Source organism: Peromyscus eremicus, chromosome 6, assembly GCF_949786415.1.
Source record: "Peromyscus eremicus chromosome 6, PerEre_H2_v1, whole genome shotgun sequence".
NCBI lineage: Eukaryota > Metazoa > Chordata > Mammalia > Rodentia > Cricetidae > Peromyscus > Peromyscus eremicus.
Window position 1 is genome coordinate 1,439,686 of NC_081421.1, and position 22,103 is coordinate 1,461,788.

General features: G+C 34.5%; 1 protein-coding gene across 3 annotated transcripts in view; it reads left to right on the forward strand.

Annotated features, from left to right (window-relative positions):
• The window catches only part of Nbea (neurobeachin), a 547,801-nt gene that overhangs the window by 100,630 nt on the left and 425,068 nt on the right, over positions 1–22,103 (forward strand). For all 3 annotated transcript variants that reach the window (XM_059265100.1, XM_059265102.1, XM_059265101.1), the window contains exons 9-10: positions 8,619–8,816; positions 9,371–9,504. In XM_059265100.1, coding sequence (XP_059121083.1) covers positions 8,619–8,816; positions 9,371–9,504 — 332 coding nt within the window. The remainder of the gene's footprint in view (positions 1–8,618; positions 8,817–9,370; positions 9,505–22,103) is intronic.

Sequence of the window (22,103 nt, forward strand, 5' to 3'; positions counted from 1 at the left end):
GAGGTGTCAGGCAAACTAAGTACAAACAGGAACAGTTACTATCCCATTCATTTATTGTTTCAGTAAATATTGCATAAGTGAGCAAGAGAAATTTAGTGGGTAAATAACTCATATCCTCTGCTATAATATAAAACAAGATTTTTATTTTTAAACAGGACCTGACTGTATAGCCCTGGCTGGCCTGGGAACTCACATGCTGGTATTAAAGGCATGCACCATCATGTCTGGTAATTTTAGTGAAATCCAGGGAATGGAACACATGGCCTTCTAGGGTGGTCAGCATTTAAGTGGACCAACACAGCTAGGAGGCTTTTTGAATATTCTTTGTGAAGATGAGCATGGTGTAACTCTTGAGTCCTAGGAAAAAGCAGCTGTTGTCACTAGTATAGTAGTAGAGATAACGAGCTGTGCTGTTGGTTGGGGATTTTGGAGTTTTGATACATTTATGTCTACATCCACAGACATCCTGTAATTACTACAAAAATGAATGATGATACTTGTGAAAGAAACTGTAGAGCTTTGATCTATATGTGTGTACATTGAATATATATAAATATATTACATACATATACATAGAAATTCACACTTCTTTCTGTTTGAGACATTTCAGTAAGTTATGTCTCTTACATTCTTATAATGCTAAATGATTATTCAGTCTGACTTTTAAAATTCCAATCTACTAAAACAACCATCCTTCCAGGACACTACAGACAGGTCAAAAATCTTCACTTATAGTAGAAGAATCAGTTTCTGTAATTGCTTGATAATGGCAAATGAGACTTAATTTGCAGTGTCTTTTTGTAGTGAGTGTAATTTTATTACATGGCAAGACTATTGGACATTGTATCAGTGATGCCCTTTTTTAAAAATTTATGAAATGTTACAGTGATTATGAGGCCAATACTTGGCACAGTAGGTAAACTGATATATGTCATTATCTTAATATCTTAATTATTTTCTGCTATGTTAAAATACTAACTTTATTGCATGCATTGAAATTTCTTTTACTAACTTTGCCATTTATTGTCAAACTTGTGTCTATAATCCTTATTCTCTCCAATAATCTGACATGTTTGAGGGTGATAGTGTTGATTGTAGGGCATTCAATTGAAAAAATTCAATATATCTAATATTTATTAAATTAAGGAAGTATTCTAAGCTTTGGGCATTAATATGATTGAGCTTATACTCTTTGATGAAAATCTTACAGAGAAGGAAGATTTTTAAGAGTTCTTAGGATATAAGTTGGTGTCACAGGCATCTGAGACAGAGGACATGATTGACAGAATGGAAACAAAGGTGTACAGGATATATATGGGTAGACTCACTATTAGGCATGACTTTGTGGTAAAACACTTAGTGGGAAGATTAGTTTTATAATTAAGCCCTAGGATTCTTTTGATAAGCTTAAATTGTTGAAAGCTTTGAGTATCCAAGTACTAAATTTGGATCATGGTTTTTGCTAAAGTAGTATTTACTCCAAATTTGTAGCAAGGAAATAAACTGATCGGATTATATATGCTTTTCAAAGATAGGGTTTGAGATACAACTTTTAGAATGTATATGATTTTTTTAATGGCCCAGAATGGATTATATGTTGTGCTTTAAAATACAGAGCTAGCACTAGAACATAGTTATTGAGTGTTGCAAAATTATGATAATATTCTTTCAGCAGTATTCAGTATGTGTTATGGGGATAGTAATATGTATTGTCTTTTTTTTTTTTTTTCATTTTTTGAGACAGGGTTTCTCTGTGTAGTTTTGATGCCTATCCTGGATCTCGCTCTGTGGACCAGGCTAGTCTCGAACTCACAGAGATCCACCTGGCTCTGCCCTCCTGAGTGCTGGGGTTAAAGGCGTGTGCCACAACTGCCTGGCACATGTATTGTCTTTTATATAAATGTGGCAGCCAGGTATGGTGGTTCACACCTCTAAACCCAGCACTAGGGAGGTTGAGCTAGGTAAATTGCTGCAAGTTTGAGGCCAGCTTGTCTCAAAAAGCGAGCAAGCAAACAAGCAAACAGAATGCCTATATTCTTGAGGTTAGTAATGCTTTCTGGAGGTCAGTATTACAAATACCATCCTGCAACTTTTGTGGCAGTTAGACTTAGCTTTTTAGTTAAGCAGCATGTTAGTACATTTTCTCATATTTACATTAGGTAAATGGCCCAATTTAGGTGTTTATGGTCTACAAAATGATGTCCTGCCTCATTAGATTATCTTACAGATAATCTGGATGTACAGGCTGCCTGTATAATGTTATATCCCCTTGTATGTACATTATTAGTATGCCATCTGGCTTCCAGATTATGATCCTCTTGTCTTTTGAGTACTGGGATTTTAGGCATTTATCCCAACACACCTGAAAACTTAATGTAATAAGTTTTTATATTTTCAAGGTTTTAGTTATTAGTTTTTCAAATTTCTCTTCAGTAAAGAGATCTATTGTGTATATAAATTGATACTCAAAGTACTCTGTGATCTTAAGGCTTTATGAGTAAAAAATTGTGGATCAGTTCATTTGTAGTTATTAGTATCTAACTGATGAATGTAACACGAATTCCTAAATGGTCTTATAATAAAAAAAAAAAAATCCTATACTAGATACTGGGGTAAATGCTGAAAGATCAGAGAGAGACAAAGGAACAAGCCACATCTTACCTCTAGGACTCCTTAGCCTGAAAAAGCCTCTAGCCAAATGAGCTTCCTCAGACCAAAAGCCTTTAGTTCCTGTCTCCTCATGCCTATATACCTTTCTCTGCCCATCGTATTACTTACTTCCTATTGCTGGGATTAAAGGCGTGTTACTTCTCAAATCCTGGGATTCAAGGTGTGAGATCTCAAGTGCTAGGATTAAAGGTGTGGGTCACCACTGCCTGTCTCTGTTTCTCTCCTAGACTGAGTCAATCTCATGAGGTCCAGGGTGGCTTTGAACTCACAGAGATCCGGACGGATCTCTGCCTCCTGAGTGCTAGGATTAAAGGTGTGTACCACCACTGCCTGGCCTCTATGTTTAGTCTAGTGGCTTGTTCTGTTCTCCAGTGTTCAGGTAAATTTTATTAGGGTACACAAAATATCACCACAGATGAACAAATGTATCACCTATAATTATTAAACACAAAGGCCAGTTTTATAAAAATAATATTTCCTTCCCAAGCTTTATTTTGATAACAAAAATTTATACCAGTGTATAAGAGAGACCACAGGTAATATTGTTAAAATATGTTTGATGATCTCTAATAATGGGTTAGAGTAAACTGGTTATTTGCAAGCTACTCTCAAAACTCTACTGGAATTGCCCCTGGAGTACCATCTCTGCAGAAAGGGATATGCTCACTTACTCATATTTTAGAGTCCATGAAAGTCAGACTGCATGCTTTTGATATTTCCTATTAAAATAATGCTTTCTGGGTTTGCTATGGGATTGAACACTGACATAATTTTAAAGTTATGTTGTGTGTTATTTGATCATGGAAATTGAGGCTGAAGATCCTGTGGGTCAACTTAATAGGGGTTATTTAGAGGGTGTAAGTTGCTTCATGTCTTCTATGCTGTCCTTTAACATTATTTACTGACTTGAGGTATCTTTGAACACTTCAATCTTTAGTGAAGGCTAGCTGCCAATATTATTTTAAGGAACAATTATTATGTAACTTAAAATTGATTAAAAATACTGTTAAAATTGATGATGTATGCCACATAATGAATAATAATGTGTTTCTATATAATACATTGATATCCTTTGTGCATGAGTATATGAATAAATGAATGCTAACTAATTCATTTTTGTAGAACAAGTCCTCCTGTTCACTCTTCCTTTCTGTGTGATGTGATTTATTTTCTTGGATATTGGTGCTGTAGGTTTTACATGATGTAATGCGCTGTGACAGGGAATTCATTCATCATCTCTTAATTGCACTTTCAGTGTATGCAGGGCCTAAAAAGATGGATATGCCAGTTCTTACTTTTGAAGAATTATTTACCAAAACATAACAACATTATCACCAGTTTAGTGTATAAAGCAATAGGTAAATATGAAAAAAATTTAAACTGTTCCCACAGTGCCACTTAGAATTCTATGTAACTCATGGAAAACTGTGAAAGTTGTCTGACTGAAGGCACCAACTAAATTTGATTGCTTCTGACTTGAACTCAGATTCTCAGAAGAGACTTTGATACATCTAAGTGGTTGAAATTAAATTTAAATTTAGAATGTTAGAAATATATGTGATCTTACACATTTTACCTATTTCTTTCAGTCTGTTTTGTATTTTCTATTAAGTATTTATATTATCCAGATATATTTCTTTTATTTTGCATAAAACCAATACATATGACATCATTGGAATAAGAAGCCACTGTTCTACTTCAGGTCTTCTCACTGTATCATGCTAATAGACAATGTGAGGTCTCATAGGAATGATAATGTGTAGCTTATTGTACATAATTGTACATAATCTGTGTAGACAATTTCTATAATATATTTACTTATATTTTTATATATATTTGTATTTTTTCCAGGAATTTGAGACTAAAATTAAGTTATAATTTTATAAATGTTATCATTTATTTAGAAAAATTATTAAATACAGACCTATTTTGAAAGTTCTTAAGAGAGAAATTTTTTCCACTTTTATTTTTATTATAAATAGATTCTTTGCTAATGCAATATATCATGATTACAGTTTCCCTTTTCTCTACTTCTCCCAGCTCCTCCCAACATCCCTCTCACCCGAATCCACTCCTTTCTGTCTTTCATTAGAAAATAGCAGACTTCTAAGAGATAGCAACAAAACCTAACAAAATAAAATATAATAAGATAAAAATGTTCACATCAGACTTGTACAAGGCAAACCAACAGAAAGAAAAGAACTGCAAGAATCCAAGACACAGTCATTCACATACTCAGGAATCCCATAAAAATATTGAACTGAAAGCTGTAATATATACGCAGAGGAATTGTTTCTTACCTGTGTAGGCCCTGTGCTTGATGTTTCAGTCTCTGTGAGTTCATATGAGCCTTGATCAGTTGATTTAGAGGGCCTCGTTATCCTGGTGTCCTTCATCCCCTGTGGCTCTTACACTTTTTCAACTTCTTCTTTTGTGGGGTTCCCTGAGCTCTGAGGGGAGACATCACATTTAGAAGTGTGTGTTCCAAGATCTCTCACTCTCTGCATGATGTCTGGCAGTGGATCTCTATATTTGTTCCCATCTGCTGCAGGAGGAAGCTTCTCTGATGATGGCTGAGCACTGATCTATGAGTATAGCAGAATGTCACTAGGAGTCATTATATTGGTTTTACCTTAGGACCCTGGGCTATCTAGTCTCTGGTTCTTGGTCAGCCAATCAGTGCTAGGTATGGGTTTCATTTCGTCCACTGGACCATAACTCAAATCAGACATTGGTTGGTTACTTCCACAAGCTTTGCGTAATAATTATAGTAATAAGCTTAGCATATTTTGCAGGCAAGACAGATGGTACATCAAAGGTTTTGTGCTTAGGTTGGTGTTTATGTTTCTCTTTTGGTAGCACACAGAGTATCATCCTCTACTGAAGACAGTAGAATGGAGGGGTGAAGGTTCTATGTAGGCACCAGCTCCAACTCTCCATGTTCATTGAGTTGTGTGGGTATTGTCTATAGCAGTGGGGTGCTGCTGTCAGTTTGTAGAGAGCAAGCTATTTATCTTGGCAACAGCTTGAGTTTTTTGGGGATTTCCATGGGACCCTTTTAGCCAACAGCTCAATTGGATATAATCCAGGCTAATCAGGTGTTCTGAACCTGAGTTTGGTGACAAGAGATGGCCAGTTGGGACTCTGTCTCCCTATTATTTGGAGACTTCATTAAGATTGTCTTCATATATTTTAGGAAGTTTCCACTGCAATTGGTTTTTATACCATCCTCAAATGCCCCTCAATTTTAGCTGTCTCTCCCCCAAATCCCTTCCTCAACTCCATCTCCCCCCCACCCCCCCACCCCCCACCAATGCCTGATTCTCCTGTTCCCCTTCCCTTGACCCCCAGGCCATCCATAAAATATATTCTATTTCCCCCTCCCAGAGAGATCCCTGCATCTCCACTTGTCCCTTACTGTATAACTAACCTTTCTGGTTCCTCAGATTGTAGCTTGGTTATCATTTATTTAATGGATATTACCCACGTGTAAGAGAATGAAAAAAAAATACAAAAAAAATTATCTTTCTGGGCCTGGGTCAAATCAATGAGGATGATTTTTTTCTAGTCCTATCCATTCGTCTGCAAATGTCATGATGTCATTGTTTTGTAAACAGTTGAATAATACTCCATTGTTTAAATGTACCACATTTTCTTTATCCATTCTTTTGTTCAGCAACATCTTGGTTGTTTCCAGTTTCTGGCTGTTATGACTAGAGCAGCAGTGAACAGGGTTGAGCAAGCTCTTTTATTGTTCAGGATTACTTTAGCTATCTTGGGTTTTTTGTTTTTCTGTATAAAGCTGACAATTGTCCTTTCAAGATCTGTTAAGAATTGTGTTGGATGGAATTTTGATGAAAATCAAATTTGCATGGAATCAGCAGATTGTTTTTGGTTGGCCAAAAATTAAATTCTTATTTTATAAAATTCTGATTATCATTTATTTAGAAAAATTCTTAAAATATAAATCAATTTTTAAAGTTCTTAAGAGGCAAATTAACATTTTAATTTTATGTGGATGTTTTAAATATCTTAGTATATTTTAAACAAGCAGGGAGTTTTATTTGTTATGTTTTCGCACCTGTGGCTTATATTTAAGACACATTTTCACACATGTTATTATTATATGTAAGTGTATACATTAGTGAACCTGTTATTTAACTTTACTACTTGTTCATTGATTTTGCTATCCTACTAAATGTTTATGATTACATGTTTATGCATGGCCTCATGGAGAAACAATGAGTATCTGTTGCAGTTGAAAAATGTAGTATGTTTTTAAGATCCTTATGAGAGTAGCAGAAAATCTTAATGCTGAGGATTTGTGTATATTTTATTTGTTAATTGAAAAATCAACACAGTCCATTGTTTTTTTCGAGAATACCTGTGTTTTATAAAAGGAATTAAAGAAAAGTTTGATAATTACGAAACAAAGAAAACATTTTTAAACACTGGGTCATCAATCAGGTTATCTGATGCTTGGACACATGTTTTAGAGGGAATGTTGCTTTCTAAGGTGCTTGGGAACTGGAAACGAAGCTAGCAAACATCTGTCTTATCTTGATATAGGCTGTCTGTCGGACAAGAGTTGTTGTGATACCCTTGTAATTTCCCCATGGAACTAACCACAGTAAACATAAAAAAGTGAGACTGGATCAAGGACCACGCAGCCCCAGTTAAGCCCCTTTGTGTATAGTCTTGGACCTTCCCCTCACAGCCTCATCTTAGTCTGTGTTTCAAAGGTCATTAAAAGTCTTTTCTTCATTGAAGAGGCTAGGATGGATGCTATTCCAGTTTCAACTAGTGCTCCCAGTATCTCCCTGTGGCTTTTCAGCTATAACTGCATGATCTACTCTACCTGCTTACACTACAGCTCTGCCCTTGCCCACTCAGCTCTTTAGGTAGTCCTTCTTTATCTAGGTAGTCCTTCTTTATCTAGGTGACTTTGGTGGTTCTTGATTGCCTTTATCTTCCATAAGATAGTTTTGTTTCTACAAATTAACTCATGTCTTATTTCTCTGAAGTAAGTTTTCTCTAACTGGTGGTCTGCAACAGAAGTCAACATGCTAACATATTTATTAAATGGTAGTTTAAACTTAGTAGATTAAGTACAACTACTAACCCTTTTAAGTGTTCATGACTTTAGTGAAGTGTATGGTAAATGTTATTTTACAATACGAAGTCAGCCAGAGAAAGATAATCAGATAGCTTTCTTTTGGCAGCGTCACTACCTGCCTAAGTCATCATTTCACTACAGAGTTTTAGAAATTCTCGTTGCATGTTTCTTTTGTAGTATATATTAGGGACAAAAAATAAAATTTTAGTTTTAAAATGGCATATTTTGAAACTTACTTTTATTTTGAAACATGTGAAGCAGTGATTTTTAAAAAGTAGCTAAAATTAAAAGCTTTGAGATGAGAAATAATGTTCTATATTTTACATAATTAAGTAAAATGAAACATCTGATCCAAATAGGGCAGTTTTGCTCATTTCTAATATTGAAATAGCTAAACATATTTTAATGTAAATGTACCATCTATAACATTGGATACATGTGATTAATTATTCATTTTGCCTTTGTCTTCACTTACATCTGGTAATTAGTGGTTTGCAAACAGATTGGAGGTAAAAAGACTATAGAGAGTAGTCAGGCCACAGGTAGAAAACTGCTTGAATTTGGCCAGACATAGTTGGTTTGCAGTGTTTGTAAATACTTGGATTAATCTATAAACTGAATTTTTCTTAAAAAAAAAAAAAACAATTCACTGTTAATAAATCAAACAGCTTTCAGAACTGAAGTGAAAGTAGCAAGATATGCACCACTCCTGTCCAGTGCCAGATACTATATATATATATTATAACTATCATTATGGTAGTTGTTCTTTGCTTTAAAAATTCAAAGTTTACCCATACTTGAAAAAGAGTATTAATGACACTTTTTTTTACAGAGTACCTTCAAGTTTAAGTCTGAGAGTGATATTCATTTGGCAGAACATCACAAACAGGTTCTGTATGATGGGAAACTTGCAAGTAGTATTGCCTTTTCATACAATGCCAAGGCCACTGATGCTCAGCTTTGCCTGGAGTCCTCACCAAAGGAAAATGCTTCCATATTTGTGCATTCCCCACATGCGCTGATGCTCCAGGTAAGTGGATGGGCCTTTGTGTTCATGCTCTCAGCACTGAGAGTGTTTTCATTTCCCACAGTAAGCACTGCTCACCTACAAAACGTTACTGCTTTTGAGTTTGAATTCCTAAACCAAGCCTCTGTCTTCACCTTTTGACTTAGTTGGAAACTTGTTCCATCTGTTATCATGTGTTTCTGTGTCCTTTGAAATAAAATCTGTTGACTTCCTGAACATGAAGTTGCTAGGTATAAAAAATACTCTTATTTGAAAATATTTTTACCTGCCAACTTGAAAATTGCTTGAATATCCTTAAACCCAATAATATTTCTTCTAGAATAAGTTAAATTAGTTTCATGGTTTTAGGATACAGTCTTCTCAGCTTATTTCAACTTTAAAGATGACTAGTCAAAGTTACTTAATTTTTACTTTATACATGTATGTCTATCAATAATTAAATTCTTGAGAGCTGTTCCATTATCAAAATACACTAACCATATAAAGATGCCTTGGGCAGGAAATAGTAATGAAAATCATGTCATGGAAGTTTAATAAATATTTTTGTCTTTATGTAGGATGTGAAAGCTATAGTAACACATTCAATCCATAGTGCAATCCATTCAATTGGAGGGATTCAAGTACTTTTCCCACTTTTTGCCCAGCTGGACAATCGACAGCTCAATGACAGCCAAGTGGAAACAACTGTCTGGTAAGTTGTCTTTGAATGTATAGTATGCTACTTATACTTCACATGCTTATTTTATACATGTGTATAATATATAATTTTATACATGTGTATATACATGCTATATAATATATTACAGTGTTTGGGTCTTAAGTGCCAGTAAGAATATTCTTAGAACTGAGGCAGACATACATCTGCCTAATATAAAAATAACCATCAGTGCTTAGATTCTGATTATCACAAAAAAAACCCTCCCTAGAAATGAAAGAAGTAATTCTAGATGTAATAAAGTGATTATGATATACAGTTAAGGAAAAGGCTTAGTTAGCTCCAAACTTATCCATGAAAATGCTCATAGTCTTGTCAGATTATATTAAACTACTAGGGTAAGCTATGTTCAATAAGTTATACAGTTTATAGCTTAAAGACTTACTCATTTTATAATACTATACCATGATCTAAAATTAGAACAGTGTTAACATAAGCTTTCCATTAAATGTACATTTTTGAGGGACACACAGAGATGGTGGTTTGTTCATGTTCAGGTAAAATTGAAATGTCTTTTTAATGAAGTGGGATTCATGCTTACTTCACATAACTTCCCTTATTTTATTAAAAATACCTTGTATATCAAGTTCTGATTTATGTATTTTCTAAGGTTGAGGATAAATTTCAGCACTGTATGGCCATTTTGCTTTGGATTTTAAGAGTTACATAGACAAACATTTTTTCAGTCCAAAATAAAAAAAAACAACTTCATTAGCATGTACATATTTTTAGTGAGTTATTGCATTTTGAATTAATGGCAAACTAGTAAATGAAATTTTGGGAAAAGTTTAATAGCCAGTAAAATATAAGGCATGGTTTTCTCAAATTAGCTGAGTTGACTTTGAAGATTTCTGTTAGTATTGATAGTGGTATTGTTCCTTCCTGTATTAAGAATGTTGTTTTGTAAGAAGCATATTGAAATATAAATCTGATACTCATTAATGACATTCAGTGCCTGTCTATAGGCTATTCTTTATTTCAATGTAATATAAAGGTTGGAGTTTTGAAAGTCAAAAGCTTTGATGGGACAATGAAACTTGAGCTTGTCTCCTTTTGGGCTATTACTTTACAGTGAATTTTTGTTTATTTTGATCCTGCAGTAGATCAGTTTAGTGAAAACAGAGACAAAAACAAACAAACCATGCATTATGATCCTGAATTTAAATACAAAATGTTTTGCTGTTTATACCTAAGGGGAGTGTGATGCATCATGACCTACATTTTAAACTAATGCTGTGGAGAAAATGCCTTGCAATTAAACAGTCCTTAGGAATTACTTGGAATTCATAAATTTTTAACCTGAAAGATATTTCCCAGGGAAGATTTAGAAAGAAGATAATTTGGAGTGTTATAACTAAAATTACTACAATAATGTATTTCTTTATGGACAGCTATTATAAAATCTTAATGCTAATAGCACTTCTAATGGTTATTTGGGCCTTTTGACCAACATATATGGAAGTCTTTTATGTTTGAGTTCAAAACTCATTTCAGTGCTTATGTTTATCTTAATATTTAAGTTGTGTTTATTTTATCAAGGAGGTAAAAGGGGAAAATTCAACATTCTGATTTTTTACTTTGTTTTTATTATACATCTCAGGTCCCCTTCATAAATACTAATTCCAATTTATTTAGTGATGTACATTTTGTCCTTAGTTTATAGATGATAGAAAACATGTCATAGGAAAAAATTCTAATCCTCTTTAATAACAGTACACATCCACATCTAAGACACTGTGGGATTTCATTGTGTGCTCTCTTGAATTCTTTCCTATTATTATTTCATTAAGCGTTTCATAGTCTTTGATATCTGAGGCATGCTGTTTATAAACATTTGTTGTCAGTTGTACAGTCTTTTAATGTTTGCTCTTCATAGGGACCAGCATATAATACAGTGTGTCAGCAAGAGAGCCATTTATTCATAAAATGCTAAAAGCAACTTGTTACAGATGATTTCTTCCTCACTTGATGAATACAGATTTTTAGCTGTGTAAAGGTTTATAGAATTTCTTGCTTTATGCTTATCAATTCATAAAGATGAATGGGCCCTTAAAGTAGAATTATCGTTTTAGGTTAGCCAGTATTAACTTGTTTCAAATAAACAAGAATCACTCTAAAATGCTTTAATTTTCCAATGAAAGTTCAGTATACTTTTAAAAACTGTTTGTTTGTGTATTAAATATACAACAAAATCTCATTTTCAGTGTCTTTCAAGAGAAATTGAGCTAAGCTGTAATAACGTTTTGCTCTAGTTTCTGTGTTTCATTCTGAAGCATTTTATTTTCCATGCATTAAGCAGTGCCTTTTTATAAAACTTTTTACTGTTTTCATAGCCTCAGTTTTGGTTTGGTGTAGGAGGAGCAAAATTAAACTCACTGAGGGTAAACTTGTTTTCTGGAGTCGGATACGTGACTTATTTGTGCAGGATGATTGCTCTATCTTTATTTTATCCTGAATGTTGCATTATTATGTTATCACTCAATTCCTGAAGTTTCTGGTCACTTAGTTTAGGATTCAGATCTTGAGCTTAATATTATTAGTGCAATTTACAGTACATTATTAACTCTTTCACACCATAGTTTGTAGCACTATAGCCTTTGAATAATAGGGAATTACAGTTATGCAGAATAAGATATGTAGGTAGATCTACTAACCCTCTGAGTTTGTTATTAGGCTGAGTGAGCTAGATGATTCTACAAGGTTTTATGATATGCTTTGATTTTGTATTTTCAATCCTGTGTATCACCATTCTTTTTAAGGTAATATAGCAAAGGCTCATATTGCTTTACATGTGACTTCCTTTCTACTAATGATGTTACTTATGTTAGATAACTACTTAATTACTGAAATAGGAGTAGGACTTTAAACTTTGTATTTTGGCTGTTATGATAACAGTATAGAAATCAACACCAGGAGCTCTACCTGAGGCCCAGGTGGAGCTCCAAGAGTCCACTTGGCGAAAAAGAGGAGGGTTTGTATGAGCGAGAATTGTTGAGACCAGGATTGGCAAAAGCACAGGGACAAATAGCCAAACGAATGGAAACACATGAACTATGAACCAATAGCTGAGGAGCCCCCAACTAGATCAGGCCCTCTGAATAGGTGAGACAGTTGATTAGCTTGATCTGTTTGGGAGGCATCCAGGCAGTGGGACCGGGTCCTGTGCTCAGTGCATGAGCTGGCTGTTTGAAACCTGGGCTTATACAGGGACACTTGGCTCAGCCTGGGAGGAGGGGACTGGACCTGCCTGGACTGAGTCTACCAGGTTGAACTCAATCCCCAGGGGAGTCTTTGCCCTGGAGGAGATGAGAATGGGGGGTGGGCTAGGGGGAAGGCGGGGAGGGGGGGCGGAACTGGGGGGGGGGACAAGGGAATCCGTGGCTGATATGTAAAATTAAATTAAATTATAAAATAAAATAAAAAGAAATCAACACCAGATTCAGAAACCTGAACCTTCTAAGATGGTTTTTGGACTTGTCTTCTACTGTAGTACTTAATCTCTAGGAGTAATTGTCTTGTTTGCCTTTAAAGAAAATACAGAAGTGTAAACTTCATCAGTGTGCAAAACTGTAATTGACATGTGGATGAATAATACTGAGCAGAGTCAAATAGCTTGTGGCAATACATGTAGTAATTGTTCAGGAATTTGTATTTCCATAAGTAAATTAGGCCAATGTCTTATGTTGGTGAAACTACATGCTCCTTATAATTATTAACTACCTTGAACATCCCTGTGAACAACAAAACATCCAAATATCTTTGACCCCTTCTTTGGTTCAGGTAAAATTAGACATTTCAAAATAAGAATAAGCAGTTAAAAACTTTAGGCGATGCACACAAAACAAGCATTCTTTCTTTATTGTGTGACAGTGTAAATGTTTTTTGAATCAATGATTTAAGTTGATTTTTTTCCCATGAAGCAAAAGTATATTGGAAATTCTCAGCAGAAATTCTGTGGAGCAAAGATAAAGGTTCTTTTGGTTTCAACTCTCTTCTGTGCTCTGATTTCAGATCATAGGGTTGGTCATGAGTTGATAGAAGTTGTATATGATATTCCTTGAGTATTTACTCTTGTATTGTGTCTGTTCCATCTGAAAGACACTTTCACTGTCAGTTTACCAAAGACTTTTCAAAGATAAATAACCAAATGTGATTGTTAGTGCCAGCAATATATTATTTCTGTAAAACATAAAATAAGCTACTATCATTTGTAAACTATAGCCTAATAAAATATTTTAAATACTGTACTCGTGTTATGTGAGCTAACTGTATTCTACTGATGATGAGAAAGAGTGAACATAAACAATCACAGGATCACACAAGCTTAGTGAGAGTGGATGTAAAGGTTCTGACTGAGAAGACCTGAGTTCAGAGCCACATGTAGAATCTTATGAATGCTTCTAGAATCCCATTTTTAGTGATCTCTTAAACAATGATATTTCATAAATTAAAAATTAATTTCAAGTAATAATTTAAATGAAGTCATGTAAGTCTGTAAGTATTTCCTAGACAAAGTAGTTTTTTACTTTTAATTACACCTGTAGGTTTTTTCCTAGAATGATGGAATGTAAGACACCACTCAGAGAATTTCACAGAACGTTTGTATCAGTGATCATGTATTTCAAAGGTCCTCTTACAAGGTGAAAATTGGGACATGTTAGTTAGTTTAGTAAAGTTAAATAATTCTTTTCTTTCTGTCTTAAATTATTCTGTCTTGACTTACCAAAGTTATTCCTGTGATCAAGTTGACTTATATGTCCCCTTAGCAATAATCAGTCCTAATTAGCTCTTTGTCATACATTAAACTTAGATGTTTCATTGTTTAGCTATCTGAAACTTATTTTGCTGTATTCATAAAAGTGACATCAAATGTTTTTGATTTTTAGTTCAGGAAAATGTACTGCTATACATAGATTGTTAACTTTTATTATGTGCTTTTAATCAACTAGCCAAAACATAACATGTGATTGTGTATGCTAAGCCAAAGAAGTAAAACCAGTGTTTGTATAAGATGATTTCTCCTAGTGGAGGTTGTTGTTGTTGATTTAAAATATAATTAGTGCTTTTATTTTCAATTTTATTTAAATACTTTATTAAATATTTACTAAAGTAATTCATTCAATTATATTTCCTCAATTTTTTTATACTTTTATGGAAGAACATGTTGTTGCACTTAATAGTCGCATTTCCTTTTTAGCCACTGTAAAAAACAAAACAAAAAAACCAAACAGCAACAGCGAATTGTAAGGAAACCATCTTTGAAGTGAAACTACTTAGGTACAGCTCATGGAAATAATAGATGTCAGGTGGCCAATTTTGTTTTATTTATCTAGACAGAAGACTGGATCGTTATTAACCTGTTCTAATATGTTCCCTAAAGTCATAGATTTGGTGGCCCCTGATTTATTCATTTTTCATTTAATATTGTTTGCTTTTCAATTTTTCTTCAAGGAGATTCAGAATCTGAATGTGACTAGAATTTTATATTTTGTAGAGCATCAGTTATACTTACCCTTCTCTGGTACTATAAGTCTTCATTGTGTTTGAACAAACTCTTAATCTCTTGATAGGCGTGTCTCTCTGTACAATACAATTTTCTGAACAACAAAATGCTTCTTTTTCTGTTGATTATCTGATGCAGAAAAGACAATTTCAAATATTTTTTTTGAGAGTTTAGGGGCAGATACTATAAAAAGGTTAAACAATACTTGTTATTTCCAAATTTAAATGTGTTAATATTTTTTTTCTTTGTGGTTCATTTGTCATATAAGTTATTTCAGATAACATCATTGAGAATCTCTCCTTTGGTGGCCTAACAGAAACATGGAAGGCCTTTGTACGATTGCTTTGATATTACTTTGTATCATTTAGAGGCTTTCATGATGGTCATACTTTCCTTTTGGCAGAGACATTAATTTCTTTTTGGACAAGTTACTAGCAGAATCTCTGCTTTTAAGTCTCATCTCTTATTACATGGTTACTCAGTGTGAAACTTAAAGGCAAGATCACACACAGTAAGGCAAAGATGGAAGAGAATCTTGCTGGGAAGGTTTGGGGATGCTGTCTTCTTTGAAGTTATAGTTGGCTCAGAGCAGTTGCAGATTTGACATGGAACTTTTGTAACTCTGAAAGCCAGGTTTACTAGTTACTACTTTAATACAGTTCAGGCACGGTTGAATTAAAGATGAGAATTCAAGGATTTCTAGTAGACTAGTGGTCAGGAACCCAATGGAAAGAAGTTTGTACGGATCAGTTCCTGTGAATTGAGTATCTTGCACAAGGGTCATGTGCAGACATACATGGTGCCATGAACTGTCTGGTTATTCTACCATATATTCTTACGTGGCTGTGAATAGAACACATACGGCATTTCCCCTAAGTCTAAGAGGAACTTGGATGAGGATCCATTGTCAGAGTGTAGGTCCTGGTATTGGTCACCTGAATTTATAAACGAGTCCTTATAAAAGGGCTATCTTGACACCATTAATTTATGATTTAAAAGCAAAAAAACGAAAAACAAAAACAGACTTGCAGATAGATTTCTGCCAAGGACACAGAAGAAAGTATGTGTTTGGCCCTCAATAATTATTCAAATAATAACAGAAGTTTATTATCCTGATACTTTTCTGTCTCACAAATGTTTAGAACATCTGTATTTTAGACTCTAATTTCTGTATAAATCCTTAACATTTATCGGTTTCTGAATTCCATTTTGAGATTTTCAATGATAGTTTGATGAAAACATTAAATTTGTTTCACTCTAGATACTTCCTTTACAATTCACCTTTATTAATGGGCAGTGTTACTTTGAATCTGAGTATTGAAGATTTTTATTGACAGCTTTTGTGGATGGAGAGACTCAAAGCATCTTGAAAACATATTTATGTTTTTGAGCAGTTATTCATGGAAAGAAATTAATTGTGAATAGCCATCGGTTTCCAAGAAAATGAATAAGATTTTTTTGGTTTATTTTTAACATGCCTTCCTCAGTTGCATATCTGATAAATGCAGCAAAAAAGACAACGTGCCTGAGGGATTCAAGAAAAAATCTGGAGTATATCATTATTCTCTATTACATTTTCTTTTCTTGTGCCAAATTTTCTATACAATAAAGGGGATTTTAAAAATATTAACTCAGAGCAGTTTGTGGAGTTCTTGAGGTAAATCTTGTTTGTAGGAACATCTAAAACATATGCATTTATTAAAATATTTCTACTAAAGTTGGTGCCTGGTTTCACATAAGGAAAGTTTAGAACTTAAATCTAGAAAAGACCAGTGGGAACAAAATCAGTAGGTACCAAATTACAGTTTAACGATGGGAATGAGTAGCTCTTATGTCATGTGCATGGGACTGTGACTCTAGAGAAGGGACTAACTATGAATGTCTTTACTGTAAGTGATGCATGAGGATGTAGATATTTTAAAATCATTTAAACATCACACAGTTATACACATACAGAAAGATAACATGTTACCCCATTAATATGTATAGTTATTCCTTTTATGTAAACAATATTTGGAAAGAGGAACTATTATTACCTAGGCCAGAGTTTGATCTGTAGTTAATGCCTTCATGGCTCGTGGTCTACAGCAAATATCCTTAACAATTAAAGGAGGGAGAAGCTATAAGTTATGTAAGTTTATTAACATATCATCAGTAACATGCAGTAAGATTTTTATTTCAATAAAAGTAGCAATTTTTTGTTTCCTGAATTTTGTAAAGTTGTGAATGACATTGGAGCCCTAAAAGGAGTTATGGCATCCATCAATATTACAGCCAAAATCTAGACATTCATGAGAAGCAAAGCTATATGTACTTACTGACAGCCTCAACTCCATGACCTGAGCAGATTTCTCAAGATGAAACTTTCTATTGCTTCATGTAAGAACAGATGACTCATATAAGAACCACCTGTAGCCAGTGTCTCTTACAGACGTTAATCTAGTTACAGAAAGATAGCGTGAAGATTTTTGAAATGAAATGTTGGTGCTGCCCTTTCTGTTTTAGTCAAGTGGTCAGGTTTTTGTTTGCCCACAGCTGGAGAGTAACTGGTTGGTAGGGAACATTGAGTAAGGATGATGTAAATCCATAGAGGAAAATCATTTTATATCGGCTGGGTATTAAAAGGAATTTTAGGATTGGTCTTAGGTTGTACTTCATAATTTGTATCTGTACCTACTGAGTGGAGTTACAGAAGTCAAAAAAAAACAAACCTGTTTTGGAATTGTGTGGGAAAACAGTAATAATTGAATATTGTTCTCATGAGTCAGCATTCACATAATTTAAATATTAATAAAATAATCTAGTTTTCTGTCCTCCACAAGTCAGTGTGTATATTTGTGAAAGTGTTTGGTCTCTGAGTATTATGAATAGCTTTTGCAAAGTATTGTTAGAGCTGAGACAAGTTTGCTGTTGCTGTAGCTTTCTGACCCAAGTATACTAGAATATATAGTATGAAGATAAAGAAGAATTAGAATTAAGTAAGGAGAGACTAGTGGGACAAAATTTTGAAGTACATAGTAGTGTATAGTGTTTTGGTTTTCTTCAGGTCTGTTTGTGTTAGGATAGGAAATGCAGTGTCAAATTATACAGGAAATTTGGTAGCTTTCCTCCAGAAAGACATATTGTTAACACGGCCAGATACAGTTCATTTAGGGATTTGCTTTTAAATCTCACTCTCATATCTCAGAGGAGCCAGTATTTATTTTATTAGAAGAAAGAGATTAGAGAATTACACATGAACTCTTTACCTTTGATCCCACTAGAGACTTCTGCTCTCATTTTGTTGATTTAGACACATGGCTAACTATAATGGAGCTAGGAAATATAGTCTGGTTATATAAGGAGGAGGGAGCTAACATGGGAATGATGATAACTAGCATCATCTCTGGTGTACTGGTTTCTTATCTGGTCAATTTTGTGAATTGCCATAGTTCTTGATCAGAATGGCAGCTCAACGTTACGAAAGGATCTAAAGACAATTGACACTGTGACACTATATAAACTTGATTAACTGGTAATGTACTATTTATCACTAGTCTTTCCCATTAGCATACAAAAATCACAAGATAGTGAATTACATTGGACCATCTTAGTTTTAAGAGTCAATTAAATTAGTAAGAATTAAACATTCCTGTAATGAGCATATTCTATCTGTTTCTGTCTCTCAGTATGATAAGAAAATCTTTTATTTGGCAAAATTTATTGACTGTTTGAGAGCTCTCAAAAGTACACAGTAGTAGGTAGAGTGAGTAAATAGTGCAGAGTTCATAGTACCTTTAAGGTAGTGTTGTGCTCACTATAGTTTGTGACTTCTGTATACTCAGGGGTGAACTATATACACTAGAAACCTGGGATTGAGGAAGAAGCTATGGGGGTGGTGTTTTTAGAGAAACCAGAGAATATGAGTGAGAATGACTACATCTCTAAGAGAAACCCTTTATTTCTAGTAGAGAAGTTACTGTTCCTTTTCCTTTCTTCATCCTGCCCTTTTGTGTCCTCATTTCTACCAGTCAGTCTCGTCTCCATGAAAGCAGATGCACTAATGAAGCCCAAACTATCACAGCCAAATCTGAGGGAGGGGTATCCTTTCCTTTGACCATTGAGACAAATCATCTCTGAACTTTCTTTTTTTTAATTTTTATTTTTTATTGTCTCAGTTTTCCTACTGGTAGCTTTGGATATAGGAAGAGTTAGAGAAAAATATAAAAGAAGGAGAAGAAAAAGTCTCAGGTTTTTTTGTTTTTGTTTTTGTTTTTTTTTTGATAAGGGAAGTTAAAGTGTCAGTGAGATCCTAGAAAGGGGAGTGTTCTTTACTGTGAGCCTATGCAGTTTTTAAAGCCTCTCCTGTGCTGTATATATGGACTTGATCTATATCAGGGGCAACAAGACAAGAAAACTAAGATGAGTTACAGAGATTGTAAACAGAAAATTACAATGATCAGTTTTCAAAGATGGTGTGGATTTCTTTATACAAATTTTCAAGGAATTGACACACATGAAATTCCAGTTTTAGTTGAGGAGTTTTACACTCTTTAGCAAGTGTAGGATTAAATATACTCAAACAAAATTAAACTATGTTTCTCTGTATCTAACAATGTGCTATACGACACCTAATTTAAAAAAATGCTTTCAAGGGTGGTTTCAGAGGCTAGAGAAGATAGTTTAGTGTTTAGGAGGGCATACTGTTCTTGCAGAGAACCTGAGAACTTAGGAGATTGGTTCCTGCATCAGATGGTTAACATCCATATGTAACTCCAGCTGAAGGGAGCTAGTGCCTCTGGTCTCTGCATGTATCTGCATACACAAGCCTATACACACACTGAGAAAGGCAGGAAGGCATGCATGCATGAACACACATACAGAGAGAGAGAGAGAGAGAGAGACAGAGAGAGACAGAGACAGAGACAGACAGAGAGAGAGACAGAGAGACTTTTAAAAGAATATGTAAAAAAATTTAAGTGTTTAAGCATAAATTGCATAAGATATTTATATGTTCTGAGTGCTGAAAACTGCAAATTGCTAATAAAAGAAATTCAGTATTTAAGTAAGTGGAAAGTTACGGAAGTTTTCTGGATAGGACCACTCAGCATAGTAATACAGATTATATTACTTGTTATATAGATTTATTAGAACACCAGTAAGAATCTCCTATATTCATTGGTGTGAAAAAGATGACTTTAAAGTTTATGTAGGAGGACAAAGTAACTAGGGTGCCTAAACTAATTTGCAACACAGATTGAGGGAATTTTAATTAGCTGACTTTAGGACTTACTATACTACAATGAAGAACACACATAAACACTTGGAATTTTTTTCCTTTTCATTTTGTGGTAAAGGTACAAATGCACTTTGAAATAATGGCAGGAAAATAGTCATTTGCCCCAAATTACCTGTCAAAGCTAAATAACTTATCCCAAGTAAAATTTGCTTAAAAAAAAAGCCTAAATATAGAACATACAACTACAAAAGAGGAACTATAAGAGGAAATCTTTGTAACAGGCTGGACAAAGTCTTTTTAGATATGACACCAAAACTAATTAATGAAAGAAAATATTCACACTGTATCATCAAGATCAGTACTTCTGTTTGATAAAATGTGGTAAAACACCTTTAGTGGTAATGATCCTCCCATACTCCCTCCTCCACCTTGCCTCCTCTCATTTAACTCTTCTTCATCTGTTATTCCTCATGCCCCTTTCATACCGTGTGCATTCTATCTCCTGTTCCTTGAAAGTCCTTTACCCTCCCCCTTACTGATTTCCTGACTTCTATAGGTACTCCAATTTAAACATATATATCAAAACTAGCCTCTGCATATGAGAAAGAAATACAACATTTGTCTTTCAGGGTCCGGGTTATCTCACTCACTATCCAGATCCATCCATTTTACCTGAAAATGTGATAAGTTTATTTTTCCTGAACAGCTGAATAATAGTCAATTTTGTAAATGCACTCCACTTTCATTACCCATTCATTAGTTGATGGACATATAGACTATTTCTATTTCCTAGCTATTGTGAAGAGAGCAGCAGTAAACATAGGTGAACTAGTATCTCTGTAGTTGTATATAGTGTCCTTTGAGTATATGCCTAACATGTTTTTTTTGTCACTGTACTATTTCTGTGAAGAGACCTTATGACTACGGCAATTCTGAGAAAGCATTTCCTTGGAGCTTGTTCACAGTTTCAGAGATTTAGTCCGTTATCATCATAGGGAGCATGGCAGCATGCAGGCAGATATGGTGCTGGAGAAGTAGCTGAGAGTTCTAGATCCTGATCTGCAGGAAGCAGGAAGAGAGTGACACTGTGCCTTACTTGAGCATTTTAAACGTACCCCTAGTGACACACTTCATCCACAGCAAGGCACACCTCCTAATCCCTCTCAGACAGTACCACTCCCTGATGACTAAGCATTCTAATATATGAGCCTATGGGGACCATTCTCATTCAAACCACTACAGTGGTATAGATGGACAATATAGTAGGTCTGGTACTAGCTTTTTGAGCAAGCTCCCAGCCTATTTCCATAGTGGCAACACCAGTTTGAAAATGCTTTACTTTTTGCTTCTGTAAAGCTTCCTAAGATGCATAATATATTTTTAAAAGTTTAAATGGTATTACCGTATAATGAAGAAACAGTGCCTCTTCCAGACACCGTAACTATCAAATTAAAACCATGGTACAAGGAATGGGTTATCTTTTTTGGAGGTGTTGTTCACCTCAAGAGCTACCCACGCTTCAGAAGATGGTTCCATACCCAGGCACATACTGGCAACACTAAGTGGACTTGCTAGACTTCAGAAAAAGAGCACATGAAATTTCAGGGGAAGTGTAGGGGGGAAGAACTTATAAAAACACATTATATACACGGATGGAATTCTCAAACAAAAATCCTATGAAAAGACATGTTACAGATTGAAATAATAGCCCATTTCTTATTTGAAGAAGGGTTCTTTCAGTTGTATACAAAGCACTGTTAGCCCTCAAGTGTTGTTCGAATCTTAGATGGTCTTTTAATAAAAAATCTAGAGCCAGATATCAGAGAAGCAGAACAGCCAGCCACTAGCTCTTAA